This window comes from Elaeis guineensis, chromosome 12, assembly GCF_000442705.2.
Source record: "Elaeis guineensis isolate ETL-2024a chromosome 12, EG11, whole genome shotgun sequence".
Classification (NCBI taxonomy): Eukaryota; Viridiplantae; Streptophyta; class Magnoliopsida; order Arecales; family Arecaceae; genus Elaeis; species Elaeis guineensis.
The window spans coordinates 15,590,012-15,605,864 of record NC_026004.2 but is presented as its reverse complement, the minus strand read 5'-3'; the positions used below and the strand labels follow the sequence as shown (position 1 = coordinate 15,605,864).

Genomic DNA, 15,853 nt, shown 5'->3' with positions numbered 1-15,853 from the left:
TTTTGCTTGGAGTCAGAAAGAGCAATAATCTTGATCAAATAAGAAAATGACATAAGTAGAAACATATCAGAAGGAAAGCATCAAGCACCTTTGTCGAACACTTTGCCTCTGCAAATGTCTCAGCAAGCTGAGCTGCATCAGTATTGGATGTGACACCTTAATGTGGAAAGAAGATATGAAGAATGAGTATAGTTTACATAGAACATTTTTTTGTTTAATGACAATAGTTTGAGGAGAAACTTACCTCCAATAATCACAAGTCCATCCAACTTTAGTGTTTGACATGTAGTTAATCCAGCATTTACTTGTTCTGTTGTTCTTATCTGATCCATTGTTCTTCCCAACATATCATACCCCCCTTAGAGAAGAATAAAATAATCAGCCATGTTATATCTTGAACTGCCCATTAAAAACCACATATTCTCTAGCAGAACAACAAAACCAGTTTACAATTTTTCTTGACAAGAACATATAATAAGTCTTGAATTAGTTAAGCCTCAAATCAAACTGAGATGATATCATGTTGATGTCAAAATAGACATTCTACTCATCCTATGTATATAACTGAGTGCACAAACACCCATGTATAATGGCTTTAATGTTCTGAGTGTGTATCTGGGTAAGTATGCCTCAATGCAAAACATATGGTGCACCAAGTTGATAATAAATAGTCCACAGTTTCACACCATTCATCGTAATTTACACCTCACAAAACATGGGGAAAAATTTAACCAATTTGAAGAGCTTCAAGCATTGGGTTAGTAGAACACACCATAAATTTTTTAGAACTTGTCCATTTTATGACAAATGCAATGCCAAGAAATAGCTACACTTTTCAGCTTTCAGGCATTTGGACCATGTAGATTTTGATGAACAGCATGAACTAATAACTTGGATGACCCATCATGCATTTTGAGAAATAACTTTGTTGTGTGTATGTTAGTTAGGTTTTAGGTAGATCATACAATCTTATTACCAATAGAAAGAATTGGATGAAAAAAATGAAACACAGATTTAAATCTACATAAAACAAAATAGGCATAACACTTGCCCTTTAATTTCTGTGATAACTATTGGGTAAGGCCATGTCAAGCTGCTGGAGCAAAACACAATAGCAACACGAATAAGAACAAGAACAACAAAAACAACAACAAAAATTCCAATATACAAAATACTCCAGACATATTTATTTGGTTTATAGTTTACAATTGAGTCCATTTTGGCAACTATGACCTTGCCCCAACAATATATCAGATTTCAGTTGCCAATGACCTACAACGTTGTCAAATGACTCTTGCACATGGGTGGCACATGGGATAGTTGATCAGATATAAACATGTGGAAATGTTACAACTAATGAAGAAAATGAAATCAAAGTCAAACCTTGATTACGATATTTTGAGACAACATCTTCAGTAATTTCAAGGGTTTTTTGCTTAAATAAACCTTCAGTTCCTCCTGTTATCACAAAAAGAAGATAGTTGACATGTCAAAAAAGCATGACATAACAAGCAATGTGAAAATATAGGAACCACAATTGCCAACAAGACAATAGTGAAAAGTCTTGCAAAGCTGAAATACAGGGATGAAAAACATGAACTAAGATAATATGGTTGTAGACTGTAGACATATTAGACATGATGACTAAATAAAAGAGTATATATTTTAGTCATATAAATTTTAAAAAAAATGCAAATTGCATTCAGATAAGATTGCTATAAGAAAATGAAGTATAAAACTAACAACATTGTCAGATGACTAAACTAAAAGGCAACAGCATTTATAGTCTGGAGATCTAGGGTGCCAAAAAAGGAATGCTGGAGTTAGTAGATTAATCTGATACTTGCCAATGAGACTCTTTTTATAAAATTTAAAAGAAAAGAAAAGAAAAGAAAAGAACAGAAAGCAAGAGACTATGTGAAGCTTAAAAGTTGATTTTTGAATTCACAATAAATACAAAAAGCATGCTTAATCTCATTAATTGAAGGTTTGCTTGTGTTATGCTACATGTCAATTGCTTCCTCCCACTGTATTATCCAGATGTAGTGCAACAGAAACACTTTTCACAATTTCAATTAAGTCAATTTCACTCTCTCCTACTTTCTGAGCTTTCAACGTGTATTCACCATCTCCTTATGTGGTTTATCCCTGTTTCATATAACAAATCGCCAAAGCATCTCAAATCGTTTCCCCTTTATCCTCTACTGATGCCATTCCCAGGCTTTTCTCAAAAACCCTCATCATTAATGTTACTGTCCATGATATCAGCACACATCAAGCTCATCTTCATCCCTACCAAACTCATCTTCTGCTTAAAAATTCTTTCAAATGCCCATCTAACATTATAAAAAACTGTAAAATTTCACTTATAACTTTTAAGTCCTAATGATATTCTATGATCACCTAATACTCCAAACCATTTGTTACATATCCATGCCAATCCAATTTCAGAAATCCTCATCTATATGTCTTTTCTCCAATGTTATAAAACCAAGTTAGCAAAAATAACTCTTGAAGAATATCTCTTTTCCCTTTCTACTAATCCCATCATCTACGTAGATCATATCTGCCCTAAAGTTTCACACTATGTCCTATGCACTGGTCTAACTGGAATGTTACCGTTTATACTCTATTGCTTTGTGTTTTCTGGGATATTTTCATCATTGTAGATTCAGCTGTCCCTCATATACACTAGATAATGTAGATTAACTCAAGCAGAAGTGGCATGAACCCGACAGTAAGTATCAACCATGTATTAATGGTTTCACCTTAATACATGTCAAAGAAATCCTAAAATAGATAAAAATATATGCTCTACAATAAGCAAGCAGAAGAGGCAAGGAACAAGCTTAATAAAGGGAATTGCAGACTAATCAACGGCAGATGATGCCCTTAATTTACAAAAATAGAAGTCTTGCTCCACGAACAATAATTATCTTTGGATTGCATATGTGGTATCCGAGATGCACTGAGTTCTTGGTTATTTCCTTAATATCTAACTTCTTCATTCTAGTTGCTTTATGTATCCATCAGTCTAAGCCAGGTATTGGACTAATGGCTGAAACATAGATTAGTTAAGAACGATCATAGCCTACCATGTAGGAAATTAGTACAATATGATATTGGCAAGTTTCATTGCTTATTAGCTTTTCCCTTGGAAGTTTTATTAGGACTTAAGGCTTTGATATTCCCCTCTTACTACAATCGACTTTCTCAAGTTAGATTTACAGGTGGTATGTTCCCACTAGGAAAAAAAAAAAAAGAAGAAAAAGGTTTGAATTATGAGTTATGGGCCTGAAGCCAAGTATAACAAACTAATCAACCACACAATAATTAGGTGCCAGGCTTTACGGATAGACTTTCAGGGAAAAAATAGAGGGCAAAATCATCTCTCAATAAATTTGGTCCCATAAAATTTTCATTTAACAAAATAAGCTCAAAACAGTATTATTAACTTGATGCAATTCCAGAAAGGCTCGAACAGCTTCCAATTGAAAATCCTCATGGATAGACAGGGTTAGGCAAGGAATATTACCAATAGTGTGAGACTAAATTCGAACTATTATTTTCAAAAATACATTATCTACCAATTAGCAAATCAAAATAAGGATTTGTTAAGTGAGTAAATTTATCTTTCTCATATAATCAATAGAATGAAACTCCTCAAGTAACGTAATATATTCTTAGGTGCAAAAAAAAAAAAAGAAAAAAAGAAAAAAAAAGACACAATGAATCATTATGTCATACATTATGGTTGTTTCTTTTTCTTAAAACAACAAACTGAGATGCTTTCGAATATGATTAGACTTGTCATACATAAACTTATGCAAGAACAATATGGACACGCACCACAAAATCCTAGCAGGGTACTTTTGGGGTTATGAGACTTCATAGCATCATGTAGCCCGCAAATAACATTATGTCCTCCAGGTGATTGCCGGCCACAGAAGACTACACCAACCCTGGAAGTCAATAAGTATCACATATCATTATGACAGCATAAATGTCAAGATAATAACAAAAGTAGGAACCAATAATATAGAGCACATAAACTATGGGAAAGAAAGAAGAAGGAAGACACAAGCCGAAGGATACAAATCAAGATTACAAAACATGCAGTGGTAGTAGCACCAAGAAGCATATGTTTTCAACATGAATTAATACTGCTATAAAGAGGGGGAGTGAATTAATAGAAATATTAGTTGATATTTCGGACTTTAGAATGATGAATCTCCATAATTTTTGAATTATAGTACCAACTTATTCAGAATGCCAATCAAGCTAGCCATTAATTTTACCCAGAAGAAGGGTGAAGTAATTAGAGAGAGAGAGAGAGAGCTACAAGTGAAGGAAGTTAGGAAGGATTCTTGGCATTGGGAAGGTGGATTGGAGTGTTTCGTCGCCTGCCCTTCTCCTTCTACTTCTCCTTCTTTGGCTTTCACACTCTTCTCTTCATTTTGGGGAGTCCGAATTGAAGCGCTTCATCATTAATGTTATCGATAGACGGTGAGATTATACTTCATCTTTTTCCAGAATTCGACATACGTCTATAATGAAAAGTGCTGCCATATGACATCCAAAGGTGAAGAGGTTTTCTTTGATGGTGTGGTAAAGGTATGTGGTCCTATATACACGATGATGCTTGTTGGATAACATGTGGCACAAGGTGACTGATGTAGTTAAAAGGAGTGCAATTCAGCTGTAGAAAAATTCCCTCAATCATATAGCACAAAGAGTTAATGTATTGCATAAAAATTAATATTAATGTATAAGGATTACTTGAATCTTGAGTTCAGCATGCCAATGCCATAAAAGTTGAAAGAACTATGTGATTAAGTAGGCATTAGATAGCATTTTCTTCCCATTATGTAGGACAGACTTGGCTCTCAAAAGTGAGAGATAGCTGGATCATCATAGGCATGTAAAACGAATATTTAGAAAGAATTATCGAATTTGAGTTCCACCCTTTACTTTTACTTGATAGGCAAAATGACATTTGTCCACTATATCAAACAACCATGCCTATAATTATTGATGAAGTCTTCTTTTCTTTTTTCCTAATTCAGGTTCTGTTTGGTTGCATGTAATTGGCCATCTGAACTTGACCTGGCTTTTGAGGAGACCACTTCAGGCATTTGGATAGCCCAAAGTCGATCTCAAGAGGCTTCACATGAGACTCAAATTACACAAGAAATGATCGTATATAGCTTTAGCCTGGGGAGCTTAATCTACTTCAAAGAAATCGGTCCCATTTGGCCTACCTATGGCAAACCAAATGAGCCATTAATGATGTAGATTAAACTAGTAGATTTTATAGGGGTATACATAAAGTGATATTCTATAGATGTTAGCATATAGAGAGTACATCCGAGAGAACAAAGCATATGGGGAACATATAGAAGGGAAGGGTGCAACTTGTCTATTTCCACTTAGATTGGGTATCATCTTCAAGTCTTATGTGGTTGATTTCTCCTAGCCTAGATAGGTCTTGTAGATAGAGTTCTCATGCACTTCCAACTTTGGTTATTAATATGATATTAATTTAATATTTATTTTTCACCATCCTTTTTATTAAAAAAAATAATATTTGATGGACCTCATGAAATATTGATGGGGCACAACTTCTACTCATATTTTTCTCAAAAAAATAGCTAATAGTAACCATAATGGAAAAGCTAAGTCATCATAATAATTGGAAGGTGAATTAACTGCTATGTTAATGCTTAAAACATGCCGATTTTTTTAAATATGTCAAAAATTGTTAATTGTTGGTTAGCACCTCTCTTCTAAGGGTAAGGGGTTTTCCCTTAGAGGAGAATCACAGTTCAAATCCAAGGAATTGCTATAAAAAGGAATATACTATAAAACATGTAAGAAATCAAATGACAAGGATAATGATTACCTAATTGGTTTTTGTTCTTTTGGAGCATGGATATCAAGAGGAGTTTTGTTGGATGAGCTAAAATGGTGTACTAGTGGTTGGCCATAAGTGAGGGGAAAGGATCTCTGAATTGATTGAGCATCCATGGGATCCATAACTGTTGTGATATCACCGATCTCAACTTGAACATCTGATCCCTGACAAATTACGTATGAAAAATTGTAAATCATCTTTAGGTAACCCACACACACAAAAAATGGTGATTTGTGGGAAAAGAGAATTTTCAAGTTACAAGTAAATTGTGCATTTGCTTTTAAATATGAATTACATAAGGCATATTATACCCATTAACTACATGGAAATTCATTCTTAGGTGGTGGTCAAGAAACCATTATTTGAAAGGGAAAATGATGCATAGAAAACGATTTTGCACTAGTGGTTTTCTTCTTCCACCCTGAATACACAAAATAACTACAATAAATGTAGGTGTTTTAGTGCCTCTCTTACATACATTACTAATTGAATTATACTTGTCCAAGCATAATTTACACCTTTTATCTATTAAAAAAATCATGCAAATTTACAAATGATGAGGAGCATTAATGTTTTGTTTGTATTTTTACTATAAAGGCGAGAGGGGAAATAAAATGCGGCTCTACTTTGAAAGCAAAAGAAAAACCTCAAGAATAGGCAATCATTTTGAATATTCAAGAAAAAAAAAGAAGGGAATCTGAGATTCATAAAATGCCTTTGCATCAAAAACCTTACCACCTCTCTCAAACACTCATAATATACTTGCTTCTTTCTATATATGATGAACTTAGGATGCTAGAAGGTAGGAGGAGGTGGGAAGGGAGAGGACCTGGAGGCAACGGGGCAGCTCTGGTACATAGAGGTTTCGTAGATTCTGAAGGATGGAAAATTCCATACCCTTTCCAGAATCCATCGTCTTCTAATTGTTGAGAAAGAAGAAAGAGAAGGACCAGTATCATAAGCTTGGCGGGGGAGGATAGAGAGAGAACCAGGGATTATTTTAAGTACCGAGATTGCCCTCGACCGTTGGAGTCGGTGGGACCCGGTAACCGTGCTGATGGATCGAGTCGAAGAGCACAAACCTTGGACGGTTTCTCTGTTCCGTCTTTGTCGCGATGGAACAAGTGGCATGCAGAAATTACTAGAAACCAAGGATTTTAAGGGAACAAAGAAATGGTATTGCAAAGGAACCGAGGTTGCAGTGATCAAAACAATTACTAGAGGTGCAAAAAAGCCAAGCCGTGCTAAGTCTCTTGATTTGGCTTGGTACATTAGAACGGCTGGTGGAACTCGAGCTCGAGACTGAGCTTCATATCTCGACTTGCATGCTCTTCCTTGTTTAACAATCTACATACATTTAGGTGATTAAACTACATGCGCTGTAGAAAGGATTCAAACTTAACATTACCAAAGTTGTTAATTTGTAATGTACCTTCGCTGGGTTGACGAGGATAAACTGTAAACGGCCGTTGGGGCGAGCTACTGCTCCAGAGGGGTAATAAAAATGGTGGTGTTTCATAAAGGGGGTGGTGGCGCAGTTGGCTAGCGCGTAGGTCTCATAGCTTCTGAGTAATCCTGAGGTCGAGAGTTCGAGCCTCTCTCACCCCACTTTTTTTTTTTATTTAACAATTGGAGTTCCGCCACAACCTCCAGCTTAAACCTCATGCTTTATTACTAAGGTTTTCTCTTTTTCATAAGCACCATGAATGCAAGCTCAAACGCTAGTAACGAATGGAGTTCACTTTTTCTAGCCGTTAATTATTATTCTTCCTGTAGCGAAGCCAATCATTTCTAGCCTGAATGCCTGTTTTTCAGAGTGCATTGTCCTACCACAACCGCCAGCTTAAACCTCATGTTTTATTACTAAGGTTTTCTATTTTTCATAAGCACCATGAATACAAGCTCAAACTCTACTAATTAACATGTGTCATCGACGATATTGAGGTTTTCAAGCCTTCATAAACATAACGTCTCAAAGTTCTTACTTTCAAAATATCAACGAGTACTCAGCAACCAATTAAACCACCTAAGCGAGCCAATCTCGAGAACTGGATTAAAATGAACAAGCAAACAAGATCATGAATCTATTCCACCAAACCAACAAAGTCCCAACGCAACCCAAGACTTGTGTGATGACACAGAAGTTTCTTCTATGATGCCAGTTCTCGAAAGATGTTGCCGGTAACCCCTAAATTCAGAAAACTGATCATAACCACGGCGGCCAGATGACTGCTCAATGGAAAAAAATCATTTGCTGGGAAGCATCCTTCTCATAGTGCATCTCAAACAGGAGTGGCCCAAGAGATATTGACAACAGGCGATCAAACTAACTAGTTTAACATGTAATAATGTTCACGTCCAGGTTTTCAACAAAGGAACAGCTCATTACAGGATCATCGGCAGCAAAAGGATAAAGTTGTATAAGAAGACGAAGCTGCTGCTGCAGCATGCAACAATTCTAAACATTGATTTACCTACAGGAACCAGATTTATCTGGTTCCAAACACTTAGTTTACCTTTCTTGTGACAGTTGAAGAACATGAGTCATTGTTCCTTTCTCGATTCAAAAAATATGATTCAAAATTGTTCCTTAGATACCTAAGAATGTTGTACTGCTCAACTGAGCAAATGGATAATCCTTTTTCTTCGATTTTTCAGAGGCATGATTTGCATATATTTTTCTGCAAAGAATGATAATTCGCAACAAGGCCATCCATCATAATTGATGAAATGTGGAAAGCGGAATCAGAGGGAAAAAAAACAAAGAATGGAGCACAATCGAAAAGGGAACCATCCATCCGATACTGAAGGAGACGTAACATTAAGGGCAGCAGAAGAGCCAAAGAATAATGCTCCAAGCAATCTTCTCCATTAAAAAGGCTCCGGACCTCCATTAATAAAGGCAAAGTCCAAGTCAATCAAAGTTTGGAGACACCAATTATAAAAACAAACAATGCAGAAAGAAGTGAATCATAATGAATCATCCTCTTCTTCAGAAAGGAGCATGCAACAGTTTGCAAATAGAAAGCTACCCGAAATATTATGGTGCGTCAACATTTTCATTGAAAGAACCACCCAAAAAGCTTGAAGAACCTGTGTTTTAGCTTCAAATGGATCTTTAGAAAGCACAACCAATGGACACGAAAAGAACCAAGTAACCTCTTAAACCTCACCATGCACGATATAGCTTCCTCACTAACTGCAAGTTCCTCTTTGATTAGCATAAAAGCAATGAAACAATACACAACAATGGCTCAAAGATTCATCTCCTCTTATCATATATTCAAAAGTTGAGGAGCTATAAAAGACAACCTTAATGCACTGGTTTCAAATAACGGCACTTTATGTAAGTGAGGCGCTCATGTAAAATATCACTCACAAACGAATCAAACTACTGTACCCAAAAACAAAAGTTATTTGTAATGCATATTTAATCGTAGAAAAGTTTTATGCGAACCTTATCAGATGGTTTACTTTTCCTTTTTTTCTTTTTAATTTTGTGTGGGGTGGGAAGGACAACAAGTAGCCACTGATTAGGCACCATTTTTCATCCAATGGCAATGAGAGAAAAAGCAGTAAACTATATCAATAAACCTATGTATGTGGAGAAAAAGCAATTCAACATCCACATATTTGCATAAATGAAAACACTGCCTTTTGGTAGATGGGAAGGTAAGTCTTTTAGTTATCAACTGCCACTTTGAACAATGTAGCTTACCACAAACTTGAACATTGGGTTTTTCTCAGGAGACAACAATAAAAGGTTTTCAATCTCGATACCAGACTCTATTCCAGCACTATGTGGTATAGTGTTGGTACATCTAGTACAAGGATCAATTTAGCATATGAAGACTCAATACATCCCTTGTACTAAATCAGGATACTCCTAACTAAAAAAATGATGATATATACATATTTCTGATAAACAAATGTTGTATTCACACACACACACACACACAAAGAGAGAGAGAGAGAGAGAGAGAGAGAGAGGAGATTGTGTCAAAATATTATTGGTCAATGTAATTAAAATAAGAAAGCCTTGTCCAATTGTGGTACCCGCAATCCAGGGGCCTGGGGCAAATTGAGCATAGAGCAAACCTTTTGGTGGCTGCCCCAGGACTTGAACCCATACCATTGTGCTTGTCAGCCCAAGCCTTTTAGCACTACACCAAGCAGGGGGCCCTGTTATTGGTCAATGTGATATATCTTATTTAATGAATCTACTTAATGCATGGGTCATTCTTTATCTAATTGTTTGCAAATAATAGCTTAAAAGCATTTTAAATCAGAATTTTTCAATACTGATATTTACCATTGTGCATGTCAGCCCAAGCCTTTTAGCACTACACCAAGCAGGGGCCCCTATTATTGGTCAATGTGATATATCTTATTTAATGAATCTACTTAATGCATGGGTCATTCTTTATCTAATTGTTTGCAAATAATAGCTTAAAAGCATTTTAAATCAGAATTTTTCAATACCGATATTTTCCACCAAATCATGTCTGACCAAAAAATATCAGCACTTTAGAGCTCTTGAAACTTGAACTACTTGGAATATGGATAATGCTGCCTTCCACATGTTCCTACCAGTGGTAGAATAGAATTTTCTCACTAAACATACTCATGGCATTTAATAAAGAAACTTCTGCAATACCTTTTAGAATTTTTATTGGACAAAATCAAACACCAGAAGAAGAAGAAAAAAAAAAAAGACGCACGCACACACCATGCTTGATGCCCAGAGGTTGAATAAAAATTGAATTATACTGCTCAACAACAAGCAAAAAGACTGTTTCTTTTACCCTTAATTAGAGACTTCCACATGACTAGAACCGTATCTGACAGGCCAAGCCTTCACATTGAGATATTCACAAGTTTTCCACAAGATCTTTGATATTATGACACATAAATTACAATTTAAGCCTGGTGTTTCATTTTCTTGTACTTTGACAATAATATGCTCCTGATAGTGCTCCATGGCAACTTGCCATTTTATAACCTTTATGCTTTCTCATCCCCACAAAAAAACTCTTAAAAACGTAATTGAAAACCATAACTGTCAAGTCACCTCCCACAGGGGAAATGCTCATAAGATGATACCAGCAAGAGCACAATGACAAGAAAATCAGGTCCTTCAGGAAGGTGACTGATGGTCCTTCAAACATCACACAAGATGGCCGTGACTGGAAAACTATTTTCAATTTTGACTATTTGAAAGTTTGACTGCAGAACTATTGTTAAACTTTTAGTTGCTTCCAATAATAAATGACTCCAGAATAAAAATATTAAAAAGATATTTACAGATGATCTCATAAATCCAACAATATCTGTGTGGGCATATAAATTTAGAAAATATAACCAAGTGGTTGGGATGGAACTTCTAACATTTGCAAAACTTGTCATCTAAGAAGCACAGATACGATACGGGACATGGGTACGGTATGACACGGATAAGGAGATACAATAAATTCTTAAAAATATAACAGCCATTTTGCTATATAGATACGGGGTACGGTATGATACAATACAGATACGTATCCAACACTAGTATAGCAGACATTTTGCTGTATTTGTGCTTCCTAGCTTGTCATACTTAGTGAAATGCCACATTCCTTTGCCAGACATTATCGATATGAGAGAAGGTAGAACAAAAATAGACCATCCCGAATTTTTCTTAGCAATGGAAGCACTTGAAACAATAACAGGAAAGATAACAGGATGAACCTTTTGCTTGAACAAGGATATGGAACCACCATTTTTTTTTTTTTTTTTACTTCTTGCAATTTATTAAAATAAAAATACTGCACTAAGTGTTGCATTTACAGTTGAAAATTATATTAGACATAAGTTGTACTGTTAATTTATTGCCAAGAGTATTTACGCAGTGTCTGCAAGTTTCTAAAACTAATGCCTCGTTCATGCCATAGCCATAACCATAACCATCAAGCCTTTCCCCAATCACCTAGCATCAGATTTATCCTCATTCACCAAGCATCCCTATTTAGGACTACCCTCTGATGTTATTCCAATTTCAGAAGTTTTATTTAATTTATGTCTCAAAGCTAATAAAGCTATTTTAAGCTGTTGATGCATGGAAATGGAAAGAAAATAAAACATTGATTCGCCATGAAAACACTTGGGATAATTCATTAACTAGCTTACGCATCATCACTAGAATTTTTGTAAGAATAACAAGTACACTAATGTCAATGCGGCAAGCTGCAAAGCTAGGACAGAAACCAAATCAAGCCACATACCTTCCATAGACTCCATAAGCATGAAGTAGGAAAGCCTTCTTCAATTGGTCACCTTCACTTGCTGACAAAGAAACCTGATAGTGAACCAGCTGTTGATACTAACCAACTAGCTATTACATAGCAGTAAGCTCCTAATCGATCAAAGTCAACAAAGCACAAGATCCAGTAAAAATATGGTTCTGCTTCTGTGAAACTACAAGCACCATAAAGACTCAATGACCTTCCCCTCATGATATGGAATGACCGTAGATAATCATAAGGCTGTGAAACAAAACAATACACGCCTTCCCATCAAGCTACACAAGCTCAGTTCATAAGAACTAGTGACTGTCTTTCTAATGAAACCTTGTGTGGCACTTCCCTTCTATTGCTTCAGCTCCACAACCCACCAGTTTCATTGCAATGATGACAAAAAGGCTAAACAGCATGCTAACATGAAGTTAGTAGAGATGAACTACCTTTATTATTTTTCCATCCAGGTGTCCTGCTATATCAGCAACTATGTGTCTACTCATTTTCCTCGATCCAGTCACCATATATCCTACTGATCTTGTCTGGCCCTTTCCATTTCTGAAGAGTCCTCTGACCCTGACTTAGCCCCTGCCTCTGATTGATAATGGTTGACCTCTGTGAAGGAACTCCCATATGATAAACATCTACATGAGGAACTGATGTCATAGGTGCAACAACAGTGTCTGCAGGAGCCTTCGTTGATACCCCAGCCTGCTTCATATCTGGAGCTGCTGAAGAAGCATCCCTACCTTCCGTCTCCACAAGCCCCCCACCATATTTGTGAAGTTCTGCAACCACGCATTTGCATACCAATGAGAAAATAGGACTTTTACAGAAAATGGATTAAATAGCAAAGCAATAACTAGCATTATTAACACACAAAAAAATTGAAGTAACACACACAGACACACAAAAAGGAGAAAAATTACAGATAGTTGGCATGCATTCCCATAGTTCCAGATGGTTTAAACAATGAAACACTTCTCAGATGGCCTTTCTTTTACACTGCCCAGATACTATTTTTTGTAAGGAATGTGCATTGTTCTTTAAAAGGGCACAGAGCCAGAAAGCAGTCAAAATTCATGGACCATACTGTCTTTTTGATTTTGGAGTTACACAATTTCAAAACATATCATACACACTCGCACACACACATCATTTTTTTTCTTTTTGGTGGCTAGCAAGGCAACAGCCTAAGTAGTATTATTAATGTAATGAGAGCACAAGACAGAAATATCATCCATCCAAATCAGTTCGACCATGGGCCTAGGAATATTTCTATTCCAACACACATAAACATCAGAGTAACTTGTCATGCACATCAATAGCAGAGAGAAACTACAACTACACAACAATGCACATGGGCAAATTAGAAAGAATATAAGCATGTATATATGAAGCACTCCAACATATGTCCACCAAAGGTTGATTCTTATGACATTGCATTACACAAGCAGTCATTCTAGTCCAAGAATAAGAATCTCTCAGAATAAATTCTTGTGATGGTGCAAGATTTACAACCATGGAAACAATGGCACAAGGCCCAAAATCATATCCATCTCATTCAAGGAAATATGAAATCATACCATGGCATTGTTACTTTTCATCACATTCACAATGGCATTTGCACGAGAACTGCAATTTGAGAGAGAAATAACTCAAACATACCTGCAGCCCCATGAGCAAAATGGCACTTGCTACCAAACGGGCAATACCCAGTCATCTCCCACTTGTTACAGATCCTAGTCTTCCAATTTGAAGGCTTCTGATTCGACCCATTAGATCCACCACCATATGCACCACCTCCAACTGTAGGTGACAGACTAATCGCCACACTCTCCCGAGCCTTTGACTGCTCATCATGCAGAAACGTACACATCTCTCCATATGGGCACCCCTCCTCAGTGTAAAACTTCTTACAGTGCCTCCCTTTATAAGACCTCTGCCCGTCCCCGCCCAAACTAGAAGAAGTCAGAATAGGTATCTGATGCTCCTCCCTCGGCTCCGCCCCCTCCTCCTGTGCTGCCACAATCTCCTGCCAATTGGGCGGAGGCTTCCGGAGCTCCTCCATTCCATGGGCAAAATTACAGTTTGTGATATAGGGGCACGTCCCAGCCCGGAACTTGCAGCAGAGCTTGGTCTTGAAGAACATTTTCCCGATCGCCCTCGACTTGCTCATCGACCCATTTCCTTCTGAAGGATTCCGGGGCTTCTTGCTCGGGGGCTGCTCGCTTCCAGCCCGGGATTGTGACTGAGACTGGCGATCACCATAGGCCGGATTCGACGCACTATCAGCAGAGGGTTCTCCACTCCAACTCCGGTAGTCATCCTCGGTCGCCCATATAGCCTGATCATTGGATGCCTGAGCCCATGGTTCAGGGCCAGTAGCCTCCGGAATGATCTCTATGGCGTTGCTGCTATAATCCATGTCAAATTATAGCTAAAATACAATAGAAACGGAGATCAGAACCCCAATTTGGCAACACCAACGAAACCCGAAATCTTAAAACGATTATCATTAAATTTGAATCTCCATCACAGCTCAGACAAGTGCGAATGGAGTCATTTGGAACCAAAAAAAAAATCAGCCAAATGAGCACGAAACGAGCTGAAATTTTCCAAACCCCAGCTCGTTGAAGGTCAGATTATATCTTAAAAATCAGATTCTGAGATCAAAGCCACCACTTCTGTGAGAAGCTGAGAGAATAAAAGGGGTAAAGAAGAACCCAGAAAGATGGGAACGGATCAAAACCCTAGAAAGCCATTTGAGGCCGGAAGAGCTCTGGATCTGTGATCAAAGTAGTGAGGTAGAGACTCGAGATCTCACCTGGGAGAAATCGGAAGCCATGGCCGAGAGAGCGAGAGGCGAGCGGATCTTATCTTCGGTCAAGGAGAGAGAGAGGTGGGAGATGGGGAGTGAGGACAGGGGGTTATCTCAATGGGGAAAGGATAGCTATTTTTGTAATGCCCATTTCAGCACCCCAGCTGAACTACAATTTAGCAAAACCAGATAGCTCATGATTTGTCTAATGATTTTTGTTATTGCTGCTAGATTTTCATTGCCTCTTTGAGAAAAGCTTGGCCAACTAGAACATTTTTGCTTCTCTTTACCCTCAAATTAAAACTGAAATCAGAACATAAAATATAAAAATGATAAGATAATAAAAATAAAGCTAGTGTCATGTAATACACATGATGTGGAATGTGGAGCAGATCCAACAGCATTCATAAAATGTGCTAACACTTTCTTTTGATGTGATAGTCCTTGCCCAAATCATTTGTGCCACAAGTTTTTACACATATAAATTACATGAGTCATATCAGATGTATAATACGTTGCTATTTGTACAAACTAAATTCCAAAATCTTATGCATCCTATGTAATTGTTTTTATATAAATTTTCAGACATATCATTGATATATGCTCTGTTTCTTTGTTTATTTGTAATTATTTTTGTTTTTTAATACCTGAAATCAAAATTTTTATGTTTAAAGATTTTTTGGGTGTTGTGGTAAAGTGGAGTTTTTTGTCATTTAAAATGAAGATTTTCTGTTAGAATGTAAGCGTTTAAGGCATACTTTATACAAAAAAAAGGTTTTAATTATGTTTATTGATATTCTAGAATTCTTATTTAATATATTTAAACTATATATAATTTATTTTTAT

At 36.8% G+C, this 15,853-nt stretch overlaps 2 protein-coding genes and 1 non-coding gene across 5 annotated transcripts in view; 1 reads left to right on the top strand and 2 right to left on the bottom strand.

Moving 5' to 3' along the window:
• LOC105055023 (pyrophosphate--fructose 6-phosphate 1-phosphotransferase subunit alpha) overlaps positions 1–12,285 on the bottom strand; it is a 38,751-nt gene extending 26,466 nt beyond the window's left edge. Inside the window, exons 1-6 of one of the 3 annotated variants that reach the window (XM_073246914.1) lie at positions 12,175–12,285; positions 5,903–6,078; positions 3,850–3,962; positions 1,384–1,458; positions 245–358; positions 89–156 (exon numbers count right to left, since the gene is read on the bottom strand). In XM_073246914.1, the coding sequence (XP_073103015.1) occupies positions 89–156; positions 245–358; positions 1,384–1,458; positions 3,850–3,962; positions 5,903–6,036 (504 nt within the window). In that variant the 5' untranslated portion in view covers positions 6,037–6,078; positions 12,175–12,285. Of the gene's footprint in view, positions 1–88; positions 157–244; positions 359–1,383; positions 1,459–3,849; positions 3,963–4,342; positions 4,502–5,902; positions 6,079–6,743; positions 6,848–12,174 lie in introns of those variants that run through there. The other 2 variants (XM_029267588.2, XM_010936713.3) reach the window with 2 other exon arrangements.
• Positions 7,438–7,522, top strand: TRNAM-CAU (transfer RNA methionine (anticodon CAU)). The gene is given in 2 exon segments: positions 7,438–7,475; positions 7,487–7,522. It is a non-coding gene; the product is annotated as a tRNA-Met (tRNA).
• On the bottom strand, positions 12,038–15,153 carry LOC105055024 (zinc finger CCCH domain-containing protein 56). Its single transcript, XM_010936716.4, has 3 exons — positions 15,014–15,153; positions 13,855–14,626; positions 12,038–12,974 (listed from the first exon to the last, which is right to left on the bottom strand). Exons 2-3 carry the CDS (start codon positions 14,612–14,614, stop codon positions 12,682–12,684), a joined length of 1,053 nt encoding a protein of 350 aa, XP_010935018.1. The 5' UTR covers positions 14,615–14,626; positions 15,014–15,153; the 3' UTR covers positions 12,038–12,681.
• Positions 15,154–15,853: the final 700 nt, after the last annotated feature.

Bases quoted from the DNA above. Each gene is read 5' to 3' on its own strand.
- LOC105055024 (XM_010936716.4), bottom strand. From the start codon at position 14,614: ATGGATTATAGCAGCAACGCCATAGAGATCATTCCGGAGGCTACTGGC. The intron at 12,975-13,854 runs GTATGTTTGAGT...GCGTGGTTGCAG, and splicing joins TTTTGCTCATGGGGCTGCAG to AACTTCACAAATATGGTGGG.